The sequence below is a fragment of the Epinephelus moara genome, chromosome 6, assembly GCF_006386435.1.
Source record: "Epinephelus moara isolate mb chromosome 6, YSFRI_EMoa_1.0, whole genome shotgun sequence".
NCBI lineage: Eukaryota > Metazoa > Chordata > Actinopteri > Perciformes > Serranidae > Epinephelus > Epinephelus moara.
In genome coordinates this window covers 24128112-24151008 of record NC_065511.1, presented here as the reverse complement: position 1 = coordinate 24151008, position 22897 = coordinate 24128112, and the positions used below count along the sequence as shown (strand labels likewise).

Below are 22897 nucleotides of genomic sequence, written 5' to 3'. Positions count from 1 at the left end.
AATAACGTAGTTGGCAGGGATGGGGAAATATATCGATAGCATCATAGTATCCCGATATTTTGCGTGGCAATATTGTTATGTTAATTATCAATACATCAACACCAAGTATTGATTTTTTATTATTATAAAAAATTATTAATATTGGAAATACAAATTAACATAGACATTAAGCTTTTACTCGTTTAGTCCACTAGATACATTATGCTTGGAAAAAAAAGGTTGGATAGAGATAAAGAAAAATGTATCCTATTAGATGAAACAGATGCTGTAAGAGTTTTCATTTGGGGATGTTAATTTGTATTTTTAAAAAAGGGAATAACTGGCAGTAAAAGTTATTCCAGTACTATGTAATATTGTATCGTGGGGCCTCTGGTGAGTCCCATCCCAAAGCAGCTATCCAAACGAAATCTAAAATTGAAACTGATACTGTGTGCGCTGTTTCGGCTCACGACTGTGTGTGTCTGATGTAGTGTGTGTGTTAGCGTCAGTGCTGACTCCTTTACACAATCTTGTCTTTTGGCTGCACAATGTGTGATTGTTTAGTACCTGTTCAACCTGAAGTGTCAGTGTGTCAAGATACACACACACACACGCACACGCACACGCACACGCACACGCACACGCACACGCACACACACACACACACACAGGATTTGTATTGTTCCTTCCGTTTTAAAAGCAGTGTTGGTGCAGTACACACACAGGATTTGTATTGTTCCTTCCGTTTTAAAAGCAGTGTTGGTGCAGTCCAGCTGCATCAGTGTTGTGACATGCCAGATTTATTTGGAGAGATCTTTTTAGAAACTGGTTTGTCACATATTGCGCCACAGAGAAAAACTACACACATGCACACACACACACACACACACACACAGAACTGAGGTACACACTGCACAGGAACAAGAGCACAGGTGTTTCATTTATAAGACAAAGAGGCTATCTTTATTTTCACCTGCACTCGCACCTTTATATACTGAACGTGTTTTTTTGTTGTTTTTGAAAATGTTATTCAGGTTCATTTTTGCGTCAAAGCCTTCAAGGTATACTCTGCAGGACTGTCTGTTACTGTTTGTAAATGTAACAGGGTCAGTTATACAGCAGTAATGTGTGCAACAAGTCACATGTACATTTGTAATGTTGAATATTAAAATTCCACAAAATTTGGTTCAGTTGTTATTACCTGACACACTTAGGCCTCCGTACTCAATATGTGGAACGTTTGATGGCCAGTTTTTGTACCCCTACGTTCACCTTTGGGGGTACCCCACCTATAAAGTGGTGCCTCCCGCCTTACCTCTCCCTTTTTGCTGTTGTGCTTTGTGGGAGAGGTAGGCGACATTGCTCTTATGGTAATTTCCGTGTTTTAGCTCTGGAGTTTATATGGTTGTGTATGAGAGAGGCTTTTGTTTTGCCACTTGTTGTCAGTAGAGGAATAAACCAAGATCGCCTCCGAAGATATCCACAGTCTGGGCCTCTTTGTATCTACACAGAGCAGACGTCACTAGAGTCCACCTGTTACATAAACAGCATCACCAGTGAAAGTGAAAGCCAACCCCAGCTTCACTCTCTTTTGCTATTTTTCATATTTTTCGTTGCTTCCTCTTTGATGCGTGCTGCTTATGGTCTGCCACCTGGTTGCTACCTTTTTAGAAAAAAAGTCCTGACCTCACCTGCACCTTGGGCCCTGTAACATCCTGTACACAGCAAGATAAGAAGAAAATTCAGGCAGGAGGCAAAGTCTCTGCAGATAAATACACAACCACACACTCCTAGCAGGTCATATGTGATGATTGTGAGGGATCACTTCTGTATGAGTCTATGCATTGTTTTTAAGGAAATCCTTCATCATGTACCGTTTAAAACCAGTGCTTACTCTGACAAATATCAATAGATACAGATTTTCTGAGTAATACAAAGTATGAAATTCAAGTGTTATTTGCTGTCTTCTGTTTGTGTGAGGTATACTGAAGCATTTAATTCTGTACTGGGATAGTTAATGCCTTGATGCACCATCTGCACACAAACTCCTTTGTCATGAAAGTTAAAAAAATATATATCTTAATATGAAGATATTATTGTTACTGTTTTTGGAACGAATCAACAGTTTTTATAATACTGAAATAAAAAAAAACTAAATGGGGATGCAGCATATTAAAATTAGCTCTATTTTCATACAACATTACAACAACTTTATGCTTTATATGATTTTAATAGCTGTTACTGAAGTCTGTCTTTTAGAAAATCATATTTTCATGGATTAGTTTGCAAAGAAGTTAAAAAACAAAGTTGTTGCTTAATAAAATCTGAGTGCTGTTTTTTTTTTTTTTTTTTACCAATAAGAGATTTAATTTGTTATACAGCATTTTAAAAAAGTGAACCTACTGAACAATTAAAAATAAGAGCTGTTAAAAACTAGTTGTATTAGACCAGGGGTGTCAAACATACGGCCCGTCAGCCAAAACTGGCCCGCCAAAGGGTCCAATCCGGCCTACTGGATGAGTCTGCACACCGTATATTGGTGCATTTGTAAAGGCTGAGAGGTGCCAGGTTTCAGGAGCAAGTTAAACACTAAGTAGCCTGCTTTATGTAAAATGCGAAATAACAATTATTGTGGTCATATTTAGAGATATTAAACCTTTGTGCAAAATGTTGTCAATAATTAGCTTCATTCTTCTATCTGAAAACAGTATTGTTGAAACCCTATTGCGAAGGCTCTACCAAAGTTTTTTATTTATAAATGGTTTGTGAGGCAGGGAAAACTTAACCTGCTGTCCCTGTAGCTACCACCTTAGTTTGTGTGGTGTGGTGACGTCAGCATTGCTACACAGGAGTGGATATACTTGGAAAAAGTGCACGTTATCATCTGTTTTGTAAATGAATGATTGTTTTCAGAATGCACTTCTTTACACTAAAAGAACAGGAATCATTTGGAGGTGGTGTTATATACAGGTTTTATGCAGTGGTTTTACTGGTCCGGCCCACTGGAGATGAAACTGTATGTGGCCCATGAACTAAAATGAGTGACACCCCTGTATTAGACTCATATCTGTGTCGTCACTGCAGGAGAAGGAGGTGATGGAAGCGGCAGTTCGGGCCTTTGAGGACTGGGAGTTTCGTGTTCTGGAGCAAGAGAGCGGCATCGATGAGGAGGATGAGAGCGCGGCGGACGATGAGAAGGAGGGGGAGAGTGGAGAGGAGATGAAGAAGGAGATCTCACGTCAGCAGCAGGCGATCAACACAGCGCAGGTAAACAACAACAACAGTGTGTCATAGGAGGACTGTTTCAGAGAATTTCACAGCTGCTCCTGACGTGTTACACAAGTTTCCAGCTTATCTGCGTGTCACGTGCTTCATGTCAGTGTTTACCCTCGCAGGCTGACAGGAGGTTAACATTCACACAGATCTGCCTTCAGTGCAGACTTGTGACGTCAGACTAGAGCAGGTGGACAAAATAATAGGAACACCACACAAAGTCCAACCTGTAAGAAGGAATCTTTAAGCTCTACATGCATTAAGTCTGTGTCAGACACATGTGCATATGCTTCAGATTATTGTAACTTGTAAGATGTTCCTTTCATTTTGTCCACCCCTCGGGCATACATACAAAGCTATAACAGATTTTATTTAGTTTGATTGTAGTTTAAAGGTTCACCTCACCTGAAAGTCACTAATTTTAATGAAAGATTTTTGTTTCTTTTGTGTGTTAACAACCAAAATAATGGACCGAATCATGATGTTTGCACACAATAACTCGAAGAGAAAACCACTGTGTCATGTACCTACAATTTAATGGTGCTGAGCCAACAGAGGCAAAGAAACAGATGAGATATTGAGAGAAAATAGTTAAGTCTTGTTGTGTATAGGGGGCCAGGGTAACAATAATTAGTGGAGAAGGGTTTGGGTTTTTTGTAATTTACCTGTTGAGCCACAGACTAAAGAAAACAATGGCTTGAGTTTATCCAAAACTAGCAGTTGGTCCAACCGACAGTGAGATAACGCTGTTGCGTGCAAACCAGTCGCTGGATTACATGTTGGCATTTCAAACCCTGGGGGTTGGGGAGCCCTTCTGTGCAGAATTTACATGTTTTCCCCGTGTCAGCGTGGGTTTTCTCAGGGTACTCCAGCTTCCTCCCACAGTCCAAAGACATGCAGGTTAGGTTAATTGGTGCCTGTAAATTGGCCGTAGGTGTGAACGTGAGCGTACCCTGCCTCTCACTCAATGTCAGCTGGGATAGGCTCCAGCCCCCCGCTTACCCCAAGTTACTCTGCATTAGTACTTAGAAGCTTCTTTACCATCCTTTGATTCTGGTATTTTTTTTTAGTTTTCAGTTATTTTTTGGAAAACATTACTGCATGTTGCATTCATATGGTGAAACCTATCGAGGTCATTTTCACCCCAATGTGAAATAATTGAATTAAACCCAGAGTCATTCAAACTTATTTGTCTTTCAATACAAAATAATTTACCATTTTGGATTTTTCAATTTGTACATAATGTTAAATGAACAGTGTTTACACAGACCTATGAACACCACACGCTGCGGGCGGTTATAGCACAGGATTTGGCTCATTCTGTGCTCAGGGCATCCTGACATGTGACAGGAGGAGCAAACATTTGCTCCACTCTGGCAGCAAAGGCAACACCCTTTTTGGACGGATGTTCTAGCTGAGTGTTGGACGTCCACAGCAGCAGGGGGAGTTTCCTTGAACTGATCAATTCCATTTGATAGTCATAAAACATTTTAATAAAATTCTGTATTTCTGACTTTAAACATCATCCTACCTTAGTGAGGAGCAGTATTTACGGTCATCGACAGAGCACAAGGAAATCTGCGGCATCTATGCCTCTCCCATCAAAATGACTGAGCTGAACTGACTGATGAGTTCCCCTACCCACTGTTAGTGTGTGATACTTTAAATAGAACCCATGGCAAACATTTTTTTAAACTGGAATTGGGTCCTTTTGACTGGGGACAGTTATATCTCCGTATTCTCCTATGTCCGTAAGTCAAATCCTGTGGCAGTTGTTTACCTGATATTTGTTGTTAGTGTGATGTCACAGTGATTATTTAGCATTAATAACCCAACAATAACTGAAACCTTTAACAGCCTCTACTCCGACAGTCTCGATTGATTCTCGGACAGCCACCCACTCCATCCATCTCAGCTATTTGTGACCAGTAACTGACACAAAGTGTGCATCTTCATGACTGGGAGGAGTGAGACAAACCATTGAGCAGAGCAACAGAAACCTTTACCGAAGCTTTTTTTCTGTCCTTTGTGATATATCTTTCTTTAAAACAAAACAGTTGCTTTTCTTGCTGCAATGTTTTGCACCATCCCCCAGATGTGAGACTAATTTTCTTCTTTTCAGAGTTAAAATAAGGAGAGGGCAGAGCAGTAAGTCAACTTGAAAGCCACAAATCTGAGCTCCTCCTACAATAATCACAGAGTTGTTGGCATTGATCAACAAAGCTATAAATCTTGCTCAGATTCTATTTTTTGCACCATGAAAAATCATCATTTTTGGCTTATTGGCCCTGAAGGGCTCACTACCACACCACATCACAGCGCAATCACACACACACACACACACACACACTCTCCTCACAGTCCATGGTTGTCGTTGCAGGTTAAGACTCCTCATTTCTCCCCCCTCCTGTTAAATCGTGACACGAGCATGAACTCTTTACCTCACTCTCACCAGCATCACCCCGACACTGTCACATGACGGCAAGCTTAATTACATCAGAGGCCACCATGAGAGAGGAATCAAAGAGTAAGCACAAAGAAAGCAAAGCAGCGAGTGGAGAAGATGGAAAGATTAAACGCATGAGGGGATTTGGAAAATTTTGGAGCGAGGCTACATTGTCATGCCTAAAATGATAATCAGGATTATTATTGTTCAACATTGAGATACTGATTATTAATTAATGATAAGAAGCCATAGCTGTACTGCACTGGAGTATTTTAGATTGGTAGAAAATGATAATAATGATGATTATTATTTACAGCTTGATTTTAAATGGTTGAATTAAATGAAGTATCTAAATATTCATGAAATTGATGTGTCTTCCCAAGTACAAGTGGAAACCAAGACAATTAAAGACAATAAAAACAATAATGTCACCATATAATACAAAGAAAACTATATAAAATAATACAAAAAATATATTTAAAAAAATATTATTAAAATATATGTAATAGATAAATAAAATATAAAAATATAAAAAATATATGTATAAAAAATACATGAATAAAAAAGATTAAAAGTACTAATCCAGTGTATTTACCTTCAGCTCAAAACCAGTTTGGGAAGCGAGCGTGAAAAAGGCCAGACAGTTTACTTTTGAATAGAGCAGGCTTGATTGGACGCACCAGAACAGGCACTCTAAATCCAGAGAGACAATACAGCACCTAATTAATCTGATTTACTGTGTAAACCGAGATAATGATCGTCATTTTTAAGCCATTCATTCTGCAGCTTTGTGACAGAGAGAGTCAAGAAATAGAACAAATTGGGAGACAGTAAAACAATTTAGATTTGGCTTCACGCGATAATTTGAAGAGACCTGGAACATGTTGGCACTTGAGTGATAAATCCTAAATATACAACTGCAGTGAGGCGCCAACTGTTGAGACACTGGCACCCTGGTGTGTACTTTATTTGGATAGTGATTTGTTGTGTTGAACATATGTTCTCAGATATCTAATTCAGTGTCTGATCTTTAGAAACAAGTGTATGTGATCACAAAACGTGGCAGTGTTGTGTACTGTATTTAACGCTCACTTCACGTGCTCGTCCCAACGGTGTCTACATTGTCGGCTCTGTTACAAAGCTCAAGTGCTTCTCATTTTAAACTCCTGAGGAGGTGAGAATATAATCCATCTTTTGCAGTCTGAAGAGGACTCACAGTAGACAGACCTAGTGGCTCTGTGAAGCTGTACTTAGACACAGCAGCAGGAAACATGCTCACAATGACAATTCTAACACGCTGATGTTTAGCAGGTATGATGCTTATCATGTTCACCATCTTATCGTGGTGTGTTAGCACGCTAATATTTGCAAATTGGCACAAAACACAAGGCAAGCTACAGCTGAGACTGATAGAAATGTCACTAGTTTTTCAGGTATTTCATGAACCAAAGTATTCGAGAAGTGAAACATTTTGACCTGATGATGGCGCTAGTTCATCCTGCAGGAGTCATAATTGTCAGGACTTAATGTGATGGTTATCCATCCAGTGATATCAAGACATGTAACTCAAAACCACAGATGTTAACCTTTTACGTGACGCTAGGGTGAAAGTCAGAGGATCACTAGAGTCAGAGGGTGTCATCCTCTGGGGACCATGAATGTAGGAAATTTCATGGCATGGACAGTGAATGTGAGGAGTCCAAAGGTCAGTAAAACATCTCTTGAATCTCATGTACCCACCAATAACTTCTGAGCAGTGTTGAGAACGTGATGAGTTTCTTGCTAGATTTAGCAACTTTTCAGATCCTCTTAGTGACTTCATTTCTAAGAAGTGACTAGCGACAAATTCAGTACATAACCAGACCATAAGCCAAAAGCGAGAAATATATTATATTGTAATTCATTCCCATGTATTCTGCTCAGAGTAATTGTAGTCCACAGCTTCTCCACCATCAGTGCGGGGTGTCTCCCCTCTCTTTTTATCCTCCATGCAGTAGTTGTGGGACAGGCAGGAGGAGAGGTGACAAGGGAGTTCAGTTGTAGTGAGTTTCCATTAGGCCCAGAGCCAGGCCCAACCCTCATGATGTTTCCTGCTACCTTTTTTCATTATTATTATTATTGCTTCCTGTTCCTGTTTCCAGCATAAAAACCCCTTTTTTGGGACATGTTTCTGGCGAAATGATGTAAATGCAAATATTAGGGCACTACGATGGCATAAACAAGTATGAAATTTGGTAAGGAGTATCCTGACACAAAGGGGACTGGAGCAAAAATAAGATTCTGGGGCTTGCTGCCATTTTATTTCAACGTATCACAAACAACATCCTCCCCCCCCCAAAAAAAGACTGTCCGTTTGACAAATTCTCATCATTGTCATCACTTTGTGCTTAATATCACCGCTTCACTTGTACATAGAAAACTTTTCAAGTTGATAAGTTTCATTTTGAGCCTTTCTTTCTTTCTTGAAAATTACACTTGACTTAAACCCTCTTACTCCTTGGGGAGCATGGGTCATTCACAAACTTTCTCCAGCTGGTTCGGTGTTGGACGATCTTCTCGGCATCCTTCCAGGATGTCCTTGATTCCTTGATTCTGCCTCGACAGACCTTCTCCAGGTGTTCTTTGGTCTTCCTGGCTTTCTTTTACCCTGTGGGTTCCAGGATAAGGACTGTCTGGTCGTGTTGCAGGGAGGTTTCATCAAGGTGTGCCCAATCCAGCCCCATCTGCTAAATTTCTCACTATACCTCAAATCAGAGAAAACTGAATTTTCATTCACTAGCCTTCCAGAGAGTCTGCTTGCAAGCAATGTGAATCTGGAAGTGTTGAGCTCCCCAAAGTTTTATGTTAGAAATGTACAGAATGGGTGCCAGCATTTATTTTATTGCTCTTTGGATTTGAAGCATGAGAAAATGGTGCACTCATAGACTGTATAAAATAAGGGTGCACTATGATAAAAGTGCCATAACTCCCATGCAATTCAAATGTATGGTTGAGGGTTTTTCTATTGAATCTAAGTGAAATTTTAATGCTCCTTGTAATGTGTCATGATGTCACCACTATGCAAATGAGCATATGACATCATCGGGCAACTTTTGGAGCCTTTGCTATCTACTTTCATTGGAAACGAGTCTCCACTATTTCCAAGTTTGTTTCATAAGTGATCGCAGCTGTAAAATCTTTCAACATGTGATTATTGTTTACATTCAGAGGAAGAGGAAGGACAGAGGAAGTTCCACAATGCCTTTTTTCCCCCATTCACGCCAGACTCTACAAGAACATATGAAAATAGACAATGGATAAATGGTGAAAATAATATTGAATTTGTTCCCCAATTATCTGGAGTATGTAAGAGGAGGAGCGCAGAGGGAGAGAAGAAGAGGGGGATTGTGTGAGAGGAGTGGGAGTTGACTCAGCTGCAGTGTGGCCAGATGACTGCTCATCTCTATACCCTCTGTCTGTCTGTCTGTCTGTCTGTCTGTCTGTCTGTCTGTGTCACATATGCCGTCCCAAGGTGCTGATATAATACGAGTCCATCATTTCATTTGAGTTCCACTCACAGCTCTGCTGCTGTCACGTGTCCCACTCGTGTCTCTCATTAACTTGCAAAATGTATGTTTGATTTGCATCGTGTCTCGGCTGAGGACATCAGCTCCGCTCAGGGCTTCGCATTCGCCTGCACATCAGGGATGTTTTACCCACATCACACTGTAACACAATGAAAAGATTAGGTCAACTCAGGCTAGCCAGATGAATCCGATACAGCACATGCCTTTTCTTGTGAGGGGGAGAAAACATATGGCCGTCCACGCTGATGGGAATTATGTTGTGAATTTTCAGGATCGCGTCCAGCAGTTGGAGAGACAGCTGAAGGAGATGGAGAGGGAGAAGGAGAGAGAGCTGAACGCCTTGAGGAAAGAGAAGAGAGACCTCGTCCACACAAGCCAAACAGTAAGAGTGATTTATGATATTGTTGACTGTCACTATAACCACTGTAGGGCTGCAGCTATTAATTTAGTGACTGAGTATTTTACAGATTAATCCATAAAGTAATGGGATAAGAAATAGTTTTGCTTTGTTAAAGAGCAGTAATGGATAAGACGGGTCTCTTTAATGAAAACTAATTGGTTCCTTTGTAGACAAATACCACCTGATATTTTACTTTTTGGAATATTTTATGCATCATTGTGAGGGGAGTAGGGGTGTGTGTGTGTATGAGAGACTATCATACTAACATGAATGAAGCTCAGGCTTTCACAAACTGACTGCAGCATTTTATTTCCTGTTGTTATGTCCCTGAGTTGGCTCACTTTAGCTCAGTAAAAGTATTGCTGTCATGCTGTTAAACTAGTTTTGTTTTACAATAGACACTGCACAGGGTTTTTGTTTTGTTTCAGCTTGAACTGATCTCAAACTGTGGACACTTTCTGTCATTTTCTATGGCCTGGGTCTTCTCTTCACCTCTTGCTGTTTCCTCTCTTCCATTTTGCAGTTAGCGTATTATATCAAGTCTTCTATTTTGAGGTGTCTTCTTCACGTCACCTGTCCACAGCGTAAGTGCGTTGTGCCACAGTAATAATTATTATTACACAGCGTACTGTATATACAATCATGGGTTAAATGAAGCTTTGATGCAAAGAATTTGCATTCATGATTTTTAGTAAAAGAGTTGCTCGAGTTTATCAAGGAATTGTTTCAACCCTAAACTATTGCTACTTAACGACAAAGAGGAATATTTAATTCTGATTCATTCATTAGTCTGGCTTTAATATTTGATTGGAAATGGCATTTGAATTTTGCCAAAAGAAAGAAATCAGTACATTAATAAAAATTGAGGCTGTGTAAGAAATCGACCCCATGTTCTTCCTAGTTCGCCTAGTTTATTTGAATGTCTGAATTCAAAGCAGGACGTGTTACCCTTATTCTGGACCTGAAAAATTCCCACAGAGCAGCTAATGTAGTGTTGGTTGAACAAATAAATTGTTTACAGAGACTTTTCAGATGCATCATCTCGTTTTAAGAGGCAAGATGAGATTACAGCAGCAGAGGGATAGTGCAAGCAGGAAGCATCAGTAGAAGAAAAACACAAACAAATATGTAAATAAGTATCAATAAAAAGAAAAACACAGGTCGGTATAATATGTAAACCGTACAAAATTAAGAGAAATATAAAAAGGAAGCAGTATATGAAAACATAGAGCGATATGAAAGAAGCGAAATCGAATAAAGACACAGATTTAAAGAGGGTTCAGTTTAAATTTTCACAATGCCTCATAAAAAGTAGTGTGCAATCTACTGTATATCCACTACCAGAGATATATATACTATGATGCATCAAGAACACAGAAAAAAGGTAAATTTAGATGACTGTTGGGTGAGAAAATCAACCTAAGGAGTGAAAGTTCCTGAGCCACAGTTGGCGACTTGAGATTAGTTTGTTATCATTTCTATTTATACTACTCAATAGTGTGATTACCAGGGTAGCTGTGGATCCTTAAAAAGCCTTCAAAGGCACTGCATTCATTGACAAAAATTAAGGCCTTACTTGGTATTAAGATATCTTGAATCAGTCTTTCAGAAATCTTAAAAATACAAACACATTGGAAGAAGAATTTTATAAATCATTTTTTTGATGTTGCATTATAAAATCTCAAAATATCTATTTAAAAAAAAAAAGACTAAATTCCTCTCACATTAACGTCAGACAGATCAGAATTGTGGGTGACACAGTGGTGCAGTGGTTAGTATTGGTGTCTCACAGAGGGTAACTGGTTCGAACCCAGGGGTGGGGGAGCCCCTCTGTGCGGAGTGGGTATGTTCTCCCTGTGTCAGCGTGGGTTTTCTCCTGGGGCTTTCTTCCTCCCACAGTCCAAAGACATGCAGGTTAATTGGTGACTCTAAATTGTCCGTAGGTGTGAATGTGAATGTGAATGGTTGTCTGTCTCTATGTATCAGCCCTGTGATAGTCTGGCAACCTGTCCAGGGTGTACCCCGCCTCTCGCCCAATGTCAGCTGGGATAGGCTCCAGCCTCCCCACAACCCCCAACAGGATAAGCGACTATGGAAAATGAATGAAAACAGATCAGGATTGTGGAATCATCAATGCTCATATTTTGTTTACAGCAGGATGCTCAGAGCTGAGGAGCCACTGTCTGTTGGCTGTCACTGTACCCAGGACGACATGGGGAACTGTGAATTCAACAAAAATTGTCTGTTTAACAAAGATTTGGCAGCATGGCTGAAACCAGTACAAAGCAATGCATAGGAGGCTCGGTTTATTATATTTGGCACGATGGGAATGAAGGCAGTAGAATCGCACATCACAGTGCGAAACACAAAATGCCAAGAAAACAAACGTGTATTTCTGTGTTCTGTTTTACCCTCGCCTCAGCTACAAGATGAAAAAGTCATGTTTTATGTTACGATAAACATTTGGGCAAAATCCCTGATGTGTCCCTAATTGGTCTTAAATGTCATTTTGAGTGGCTTTAAAAAGTCTTTAAGTCTTAAATCTAACTTGCCTTAAGTGTTAGAACCCTGGTGATTACAGAGCAGTGATCTCTCAGTCTTAGAGTGCTAAACTTCAAAACATATTGTAAGTTTGTTTTTCCCTGGGCTTTCAATTCGATTTTATCAAAACCATCCAATGACTGTGGTTCGTCCAACGCTGCCATGTGTTATCAATGTTTATTATGAACACTTGCAGCTCCAAAGTTATGTGATTTACTCAGTCACTAATTAAACTGAGCTGTGCCGGTGGTTTGCCTTTGATCAGACTTATGACAGCACCGGTTAAAATGAGGACGAGACAAGATCTGGACGAGGAAAAAGCAAATCAGACACACGGAGGGAGAGACAGAGAGATAAAGAGGGAGCATGAGTGAGTGAGAAAGTGGGAGAGGGAGCGTGAGCGAGTGAGTAAGAGAGGGAGGGAAGGACAGCAATAGAGGGTGGAGTAAGCAGTGTGAGGGAGGGTGCTGCTTTTGTGAATGTGTGTAGACATGTGAGTGTGTGTGCGTGGATGTGTGAGAGAGACTGAAGGCGAGCTGGGAGAGGTTCCACATCATTTCAATAAGCGGTAAGCCCCCCAAAAATGCTCTTAAATGGATCTGTTGGAGTGTTGAAATTGTGTCTGTCAGAAAATGTGTTGTTTAGTTCATGAGCTCTCTTGAATGGCAGAATGGGAACAGCTGGAGGGAGGGCAGAAGGGAGTGGCGGTACAGAGGAGGAGAGAGAGACAAGACAGTGTCAGACAGCATGACCAAGTGTGTATGACGACAGTAGGACTGTGTGCAGGAAGTGGTTCACTTTTGACATGTGTGTAGTGAACTGTAATGCTGAGAGCTTGAAGGAAATTGACTTGTGTAGTAGATAGTTCAGGCTAATTGAATCCGGTTGGATGTTGTAACAAGGGACATAAGAAACAGATGTAGAGGAAAACAATACCCAGGATCTGTTGCTGTTGTATAAATCTTCACTGTCTACACACTCCCTGCGGCTGTGGGCATGTTCTGGTGTAGAGTAATGAAAGAGAGAGATAAGGGTTAAACGGTGGACTGCATGTGGCGTCTGAATTGCTCATGTGTTTGTGAGTCAAGCAGGGAGGGAGGGTTAGAGGGAAAGATAGAGAGGCAATGATAATTTTTAACTCATTACGATCCTTCTTGGAAGTGGAGTTTTCATTCTCAGTCAGATGTGGTATGTCGAACGCAGCAGTTGATGTGTTTGCAGTCGTCCCTGCCGCCGCAGTTCATTCAAACTATGCCTTGATGCCAGTTTTCATCAGAGATACGTTCCTGGATTTCAAATGAAACTGAATCTGGTCCTACAGGTTCTCAAAGAGAAGAAGCCGCTTGCCAATTGGTCGAACGTCACCGGCTCAGCTCCCTGCATGATGTCACTCTCCCCTCTGACGGTTCACAAGCCTCCTCAGGTATTCAGCATGTTACCATGGATACAGTTTGTGTTTACAACTAACTTTTCATTATTGATTAAAATGCCTTCAAGCTTTTAGTCTGTGACATGTCAGACAATGTCCATCACAACTTTCTAGAGTCCAAGGTGACCTCTTAGAAAAATACTTGTCAGTTACTCACCCCAAGTTACCTCAAGTTTGCAAAGACAAGTTTGTTTTTCTTGCATGCCCCCACAGTGAACGAAGAATCCAAAAACGCATGAGCTCAAACACTTGATCTAACATTATGAAATCTTGTTATATCTTAATGTTGTAGTTGTATTGTTGCGATGACTTAATGTTGTGTTGTCTTGCTGTTGTTATTGCTGAAGCCGTTTTGTCATGAATATGCTCTATTTTGTTGTTCTGTTTTTTTATATAATGGTGTCTTTTAGCAGAGAAATGATTCTCTGTTTCCTGCCCAGGGACTACAGATGAAATAAATAAATACATAAATAAAGCAGAGACAATTCTGATGAATTGAAGAAAATGGGCGCCACATTTAACAACAACAAAACTTTATCAAAACATCAGTTTAATCCAAGTCTCATTTATCCATTCGTCTGCTTACTACTTCCTAAAGACATGCACTTTTGTTAAAACCTTACCATTTGATAAACTTATGCATATGAGTAGCACGGCAACACGTTTGAACTCTGCTCGTACTTTCAGTTGAAATCCCAACTTCCAGCTTGTTCAGGTAGGTAGCCAGGTAGCACCAGGCGTCAGTGCCAGCAGACCTCTTTGTTTTGTAAATGGATGTTCTAATATACCAAATATAGGTATAATAGTAATAATACTGTTTTGCAGTTGTTAAACGCGGCCCCCATTCACTTCATGTCGTCAAAACATGTCTCTGTTTTTGGATTCATCGTTCACTGTGGAGGCATGTGAGAAAAACAAAGTTTCCTTTGTAAATTCAATGCAGCACATGGTAGGTAATTGATATACACATTATCATTTTGGGGTGAAGCATTCCTTTAAAATGTCCTGATTTGTGCGAAACAGAAGGATTCTTCATTTAATGTCACAGACAGCAAAGAAAAACAGAAAATTTTAGCTGTGCATTTTGGTGTATAAGTGCTAAAAAAGCCTAGTAAATTAGATTTGTGATAGTTGTTTCATCACCTACTTGCTTCAGCTCTAGTTTAACAAAGTTGAAGTTAAAATCACGCAGCTCATGCTCAACATTCTTTTGTTTCATTTCGCAGGAACCATGCAAAGAATCTGCCAGTTTGCCCAGAAGAAGGAGCTCGCATCGCAACAATAAACTCACCGACAGGCCGCTGTCAGCACAGGGTGAGCTGCACTACCAGCCCTCTTTTTCTCTTTCCTATTGTGCTCTTGATTGCTTAAGCTGAGAGCAGCGTGATACAGAACAATCAACACTCACTCTCTCTGCACTTATGTCCTCATTTTGTCTGTTTGTTCAGCTCCCTCCCTTTTAGTCAAATCAAAGGTGTGTCAGTAAAGTCAGCAGGTTGTTATTACGTTGGTGGAAAGCAGGATTTACCTGTACAGACCGGATGAGCCACAGAAGAGCTTTTATTCTTAATTTCGTCAGTAGTATCTATTTTTCACGTCATGTCAAGTCTTGCCAGGTGTCCCTCTTCTTGCTCGGTCTGTTCTTAAAGCTGTAACTGAAATTTCTTCATCTTATGTGATTCATCATCTTGATACACGGTTGCACAAATTCTCTCACATCACACATGTTATATAAAGCTATCCAACCTGACCGATGCATGTTGTTCTCCCGTGTCTTCTTCTATCTCCTTCCTCCTTCAGGGTTGGTGAGGACGCTTCCAGACAGCCTGAGCCCAGAGCCTTTCACTTCCCCCCACCCCTCCCATAGGCTCAGCAATGGGCACAGCAGCGTGCACAGACCTGGGACCAGCAACGGTGGCGGTTTCCTCGCCCCGTGCAACAGTGCAACGAGTTCTCGTGCTGCCAGGTCAGTTACTGCTCTGCTGGTGTGATAAGCACTGTCTTAAAGAGAGAAATGAAGGGTGGCTTGTTAATGTGCTTATACTGCTTTGGCCTTTACGTGCAGCAGTAGGGACATTTTTATACCTTTGCTCACAGGATGGAGAAATCTGGTGTGTGAAGGGTTTTATTTTAGAATAGAAGGTGCAGTCACCATAAAAGATCATTTCCACTGACATTGTTTATAGTAACATGGTGCGCATTGTACTAAGATCACAGCGACAGAGTCTGTCCTCATATGTGCTTTGCTTTTAAAAAACTGAAGGGTTAACCGGGGCTGGAGAGGCAGGGCCCACAGGGCATGTTGGAGGCCCCACATCCAGGGGTGTGTGGACACTAAAGGATAGCCGACAGCGGGCACTTAGCTGTGGGCACGGACACCTCAGACCTTCTGCTCTACCTCTTCTTGCTCTGCGGGCCTTAGCTCTCCTCTCACTGCCTCTCGGTCCCTGGTAAAGTCCACAGAATGTTCTGCGGGCCCTGGCTTGACTCTAAGCCACCTCGCTGTATGGCACAGCCCCTAAGCAGCCTCCAGCAAGCCCCACTGACCTGGGCTGTGCTCTGCTTCCAGCCAGAGAAACACAGGGAGGGCACAAGGGTCGCCAGGTTTGTGTCCATGGCCCAGGACCCTCTGCCAGCTTTCCTCCAGTGTCCTCATACCCCTTCATGTGGAGCTGTTGACTTTTATCGGGCATTTTTAGCCGCTGCTCCTCAAAAGTCTGTCGGCTATGATTGAATGAACATTTTGGACTCTAGCCAGTCACATTATGATCCATAATAACGCATGCCTCCCCAGTCCCTCTGGACCAAACATTATAACATCAACGTTCCCAGATCTTATCTTGGTAAGTACATTGTTATAATTAGGGGTAGGAATGAGGGCCAAACCAACCAGTATATTCATCTAAAGAATTGCACCATTGCTGGCCCAGAAACAAATAGTATCAGCAACTCAATAAGGACTTTGACTCTGGACCCTCAGAGTGTAAATGTGTGTATCCACAACTAAAACACAGCAGCAGCAACAGTAAAGTGTAGTGTGTTGTTAACTGGTTGTAAATGGAGTACAAAGCCAGCCTATTTCTTGTGTCGTGCACACATGGACTCATAAAACACCATGAAATATTGTTGCAGTGGTGAAACATTTGTCAGACATGAAAATATCTTCTTACATTACACTGTAAACAAAGAACTTGATGTTCTGTCCTTACCTCTATAAACAATATTTGCCACAAAAAAGGTTTCCTTCCTAAAACACAACTCAAGTTTTCTTTTTTATAATAATCTTTTCGGCGGACTAGTATGCATTTTAAAATGAATGCAGTATAAATTAGGGATGGCTCACTTTTTCATGCCCCCCTTAAGTAACAAAACACACAGCCAGCAGCATGAGTCAGTTATGCAACACTGCCTCTTCTTTTATTTTAACTTTTTCACATACAGAACTTTTAGCTGCATTTTTGATTGGTCTGCACCATTCAAACATTCACAATGAGACTGCAACTTGGTGCAAAGGTTTAAAGGTCCAGTGTGTAAGATGTAGGGGGATTCAGTGTGCTCTAGCGATTGCAACCAGATGAAACACCTCCTGGTTAGGCAGTGTTCATCGTTCAGGACATTTTCAGTAGGAGCTGAATTATCTGCAGAGGTCTCTTTCTCTCCAAAACAAACGGGACCAGTGATTTAAATTGACAAAAACACTGAATAAAGCAGTTCCATGTTACAAATCAGTGTTTCTCTGACGCTGTCAGCATGTCAGAGATGGGCTTTAGGCCAGCACCTGCTAATGTGTGCTCACATTTATTCTCTGATAACGATAAGATCCAGACGTTCGGAGGGTGTTTATAGGGAGCAGAATTATCCGCAGAGGTCTCTTCCATTTTCAAAACAAAGAAAAAGTCATTGTTTTTCTGCCACTCTTGTCCTGGACGGGCTGCAAACTACAGTGGCCAATGCAAAAACAGAATGGCCATATCTAGAGCCAGTGTTTGATTGTCCGTTCTGGGCCGCTGTAGATTCAGATATTGTAGTCGTTTTTAAGCTCCCTATGTCAATATAAATGACTCCTTCTAAGGTAACGAAACTACAACGATTCTTACTTTAAGGTGATTGTAGACTAAAGAAAACATACTTACTGTGTTATATTCCATTGCCAATATATTGCCCTTAATCCTACAGATTGGACCTTTAAATCTGAGTACATAGCTAACAAAGTTATTATAATGCCAGTGTAAAATACTGACTAGAACTCAACACTCAGTGTAGCTCATACCTCAGTGACAGCAAAAAACAAGTTGCAATGTAAACCATAACTTCAATGACTATAACTTAACATGTGAATTAAAGCAGGTCCAGTATAAACTGTTCAGTGGAACACAGTAGACATAGTATCTGAAGATGTCACAGCTGAAACTCTCAGCTATTATCATACCTGACATCAAGTTACCTGTATTGGAACAAAATAAGGGTAGACAGTCCGAGCTCAAAAGTAAGTCTACCGTTTAAGTGACACATGCTGCTCATCTGTGTTACTCATCACGTGACATGCCTCTCAATGGCATGGTGTGCAAAGTTTAATTAAGCATTAATATGATAGTTTAGGTCAGGGGTCAGCAACCTTTACTATCAAAAGAACAATCTTTGACTAAAAAAACTCTCAAATAATCTGCCCGGAGACGCAAAACATATTTGAGCCTTATAAGGAAGGTAACAGTGAGTCTAAACTCGTCCATCAGTATTGCTCATAAGTCTAAATGAGCATTTAATAATATGTTTTACCACAAGGTGACAACTCTACAGTGGGTTATTTATGACTGTTTGGTGCTTTAACTTTGCAGTGTTCAGTGTGATGTTCAGCAAAATTTAAAGGAAATGGTGATAGACTGTAGGACAATTATTTATTTGATAAAATGTAAAAAAAAAAAAAATTTTTAAATTCTGTGTCTGTCAACATATGTTGAGTTTTTTCAGGATTTGATGATCTTGTTCATGATTTGGTCTGTTTGGAGTGTTACTTTTCTGATGTCGCTGTGAAAAGTCATGTTTTGATTGACAAAGTACAAATTAACTTCTGAATGAAGGTTTGATGGAATTTGATCATTTTGTTTGTTTTTATATTTACATATTCATAATGCCGCATGGTAACTGTAATACCAGCTTTATTTGGTTAAAGCAAACACAGTTTATATGCTAAATGTGGAGAGTTGGATCTCAGTGGCAGGACGGTGCACTGATTGTGTGAATAAACAATTTAATTGCAGTGCTGCTCCTGATTTTTACTTCTGAGGATTTAACACCCTTCCACACATACTAGGGTTGTTTGCATCTCATCCTTTGCTGTACGAACCTGATGCAGTTATTCTGATTTCTGACTTTAACTTCCCTTCCTTTCACAGCCCGTCTCTGTTGGATCTCATGGAGATTGAGAAGAAACTGAGGGAAGCCAAGGCAGAGAGAGAGAGGCTGCTCAGAGAGAGGGTGAGTCACCTGCCGTGGGAAACACTCGCTGACACCTCTAATCTCCAGCGACACACTGCATTAGACACGGCTGTCTGATCACTGACACCCACTCAGCTCGCACATGATGGTCCAGGAAAACAGCCAGCAGATGTGTGGATGTTTGTAATGCGTGTTTGCAGCATCGGCGAATGCCGTGCGATTGTGAGTTTATGTGGAGTGTGAAACAAGACAGGGAAATGTTTAGTGGTAGATTGATGTTAGGTTTCTTTCATCCAGGAATCCATCATAAACACAACTCTGTTAGAGCAGTTTCATCATTGTCTATCTAAGTTTCTTACACTGAAATCACATCATTTGGAAGAAGAATAATGATCAGTGACACATGTGTGCACCCAGGAAGAGCGACGGCGTTTGTTGTTGGAGGAGAGACGGCAGAAAGAGCTAAACTCTCCCAAAACAGAACCACCGGAGCCAGAGACCCCACCAAGGCCAGAGCCAGAACCAAAGGAGCAACCAAAGGCCAGTTCTCTCCCAAATTCCCCAGAGGTATGTATGACATAATTACTATAAGGCTGTGTTGAGATAATCCTTTATCAGTCTCACAGCAAAAAAATTTACAGTATTACAGTAGCAAAGAGAGTAATGCAGTAACAAGAAGCATCAGTAAAAAAGGAAAGCAAGATATAATAAGTTGGGGCAGAGCATTTTGAGGAGGAAGAAAAAGAAGGAGGAAGATGAAAAGAGGAAGAGGAGAAAGACATGAGAAATACAGGAGGGGCCGTCAGCAGAACTGTCCGGACCATAACTATTATAAACTTCTTAGAATAAATATATCTCCATGTTTATTCTGCATCACCCAGATCTCAAACTCTGAACCTTAAACTCCAGGGGCAAGTCAGGATCATGTTGAATTACCTGCCAAGTGAGAAACTATCAACTGGCTTCTCACCATGACTTCAAAAATCAGCAGGGTTGCATGTAAAGGCAGATTTCAAACTGGTGTTTCCCTTATATATCATTATATAAGTCGAAAAAATGTTACTTCAACTCAAAGCAGTTACTTTGATTAAATCTGGCTGATTTTTACACAGCCTGCTCGTGATGATTGTAAAAGTGATGACTTTAGTGTGGGATCTGGACAAGGTAAAGTAGACACAGAATATGTAGAAGAAAAAGCAGAACAAATCTTTTCAGGCCAAACAGAAATACTCAGTATCATGACCCATACAATTACATTTTTATCATCTGAAGGCCCTCCAGCCGCGCAGCCTGCCCCTTTTCCTGTCTCCGAACTTTGACCTCCGGGCCCACGTGGAGTCTCTGGGTCATGGAGTGACCGGCTGCGCGGACCTGCGGCTGACGTCTCGGCGCTGCGCAGGCTTCCTGACGAAACGAGGGGGGAGGGTCAAGACCTGGAAGAAGAGATGGTTCCTGTTTGACATGGACCACAGACGACTCGCCTACTATACAGGTTAGACTGGCTGGGAGAGATGTGTGTGCACATACTGACTGTTAACTCGCTGAAAGGAAGTCAGACATGTTGTAAAATCATATTCTATGAGCAGGATTATTTTCCAGCCTCCATCCTCCACTTATGCTGCTGTGCATTCTATTGTTTTTCCCCAAAAGATGTTTTTCATGAAGAGAAAACAACTTTAAAAGCAGTTGTTGTTTTTTTTACTTTACCTCCGTGCAGTCAAAAAAAAAGAGGACTTAAGATAATGATACATCTTTTTTAAATGCATTATAAAGTTACAAAGTGGTGATAACTTTTTTTTCCTTGAATAGATCCATCAAATCCTAATGGGCATGTTGTTACAGTATTTTTTTCTTGTGTTGCAGACTGTGATGAGAGGAAACTGAAGGGGGTCATATACTTTCAGGCCATAGAAGAAGTTTACCTCGACCATCTACGAACAGCCACTTCTGTGAGTTCTCATACACCAACACACTGACTCAAAGAAATCTATCAACGTCTGTGGAGTTTTTCGCCCTGCTGAGGGTCTGTGCCAAGTGTCTGGATTTGATGGATTTTAAACTGGACTTCTGGAGACTTTACATAATGTTCAGGCCAGTCTAGACAATTTAGACAATTGATTGGTGCCTTTTTACACAATGTGCTTTCAGGACTAAAATAGGCCTTGGATGTCAGATATTGGTTTTCTCAGAGCATATCTTTGTTTGAGCACTATTTTAACTGAACTAGATCTGCCTCGGGATCTCAAGTGATTTGGGAATTTACTCCCCATGTGTGCTCACTGTGGTGTGCTCACATGACATAAAGTTTATTTTAACGCTTTAAAACCTGAGCAAATTGGCTTTTTAGAATATGAGAAGAAGGCAATGAGCAACAACAGAAGAAATGCCCCTCAGAAAATTAGCAAGAAATTAGCAGAAAAGACTAAATTACAAACAAGAAAATTCATTAAAAATATGTGGGACATTGCTTATCAAGCTGCTCTTTCCCTTTATTCCTATGTTTTAAAAAGAAATCTCAACAATGTCCTCAGGTTTTAAAGGTTAAAATACTTGCAAAAGGCATCTGACAGCAGCACAAGAAAAGTGATGTCACTCCAGTTTGGAAAGGGTTAAAGATATGAGGTAATTTCCTCTCCAGTGGGTCATTGCATTGGCATATAGGCACAGCAGATTTGCATGGGATTAACGACAGATGATCTCCACAGTCACTGTATTAGAAATCAAAGGCTGGTGTCAGGTGTCAGTAACACTGCAGAGTAGAGCTCTGTTTGCTGATGGCAAGTCCCAGTTTCACACGACACTGTGGGTTTAAAATTGCACAACAATTACGACTGGACACCCTGTCATTTGTGTGTTTACATAACTCACCATGAGGAGTTTTTACAACTGCTCATGTAAAACAACAAAACGGTTTGCCTTCAGGAAAACTGCAGGTGTGGAAAGTAGCTAAGAGGTACATTTACTCAAGTACTAAACCATGTACCTGTAAAATTTTGAGGTACTTTTTATTTGTTTCCCTTTAATGCTTCTTTCTACTTTATACTCCACTGCTTTTCATGGGGAAATTTTGTAGTTGTTAGTCCTTTACATTTAGTAAATAGCTGTAGTTACCAGTTACTTTTTAAAATTAAGGTTCTACATTAAAAATACATTGATTAATTAACCAGTGTTTCACCAAAGGGACTTTTCCCCTCTGACAGGTAGGGAGGAGCCAGGTTGTGGAGGGTTTTATAGATGATGAGGTGGAGTTTGGACTGTAATAAACAGATGCTTCAGCACTAACAATGTAATAACATAATGTGTAATAATATGTATCAGTAATGGGGGCAGTTTTTCTGCAGCAAAAGTTCTTTTACCTTTGATGCTTACAGTACATTTAACTGATAATACTACTTTTATTTTGGTAGGAATTTGGAAACAGGACTTTTATTTGTAACTTGTTGAAGTGGTACTTTTATTTCACTAGACTTGTACTGTCTAGTATGTTGGAGTTAGTGGCATCTAGTGGTGAGGTTGCAGATTACAGCCAAGTGAATCTTCTCCTGTGTGCCATACAGTCAGGTCCATAATTATTTGGACAATGATACAGTTGTCGTCATTTTGGCTCTGTACACCACCACAATGGGTTTTAAATGAAACAATGAATACCTGCTAAAAGTGCAGACTCTCAGCTTTCATTTAAGGCTTTTTTCAAAAATGTAGTATGAACCGTGTAGGAATTACAACCATTTCTTCACACAGTCCCCCAACTTTAAGGGCTCATAAGTATTTGGACAAACTAACATAATCATCAATTAAACAGTCAGTTTTAATACTTGGTTGCAAAT

General features: G+C 40.5%; 1 protein-coding gene across 2 annotated transcripts in view; it reads left to right on the top strand.

The window, feature by feature from the left end:
- Positions 1-22897, top strand: part of phldb3 (pleckstrin homology-like domain, family B, member 3) — a 42148-nt gene that overhangs the window by 16901 nt on the left and 2350 nt on the right. For both annotated transcript variants that reach the window (XM_050046771.1, XM_050046769.1), the window contains exons 6-14: positions 3064-3246; positions 9536-9646; positions 13527-13628; positions 14861-14948; positions 15435-15600; positions 19028-19109; positions 19488-19637; positions 20343-20562; positions 20934-21019. In XM_050046771.1, the coding sequence (XP_049902728.1) occupies positions 3064-3246; positions 9536-9646; positions 13527-13628; positions 14861-14948; positions 15435-15600; positions 19028-19109; positions 19488-19637; positions 20343-20562; positions 20934-21019 (1188 nt within the window). The remainder of the gene's footprint in view (positions 1-3063; positions 3247-9535; positions 9647-13526; positions 13629-14860; positions 14949-15434; positions 15601-19027; positions 19110-19487; positions 19638-20342; positions 20563-20933; positions 21020-22897) is intronic.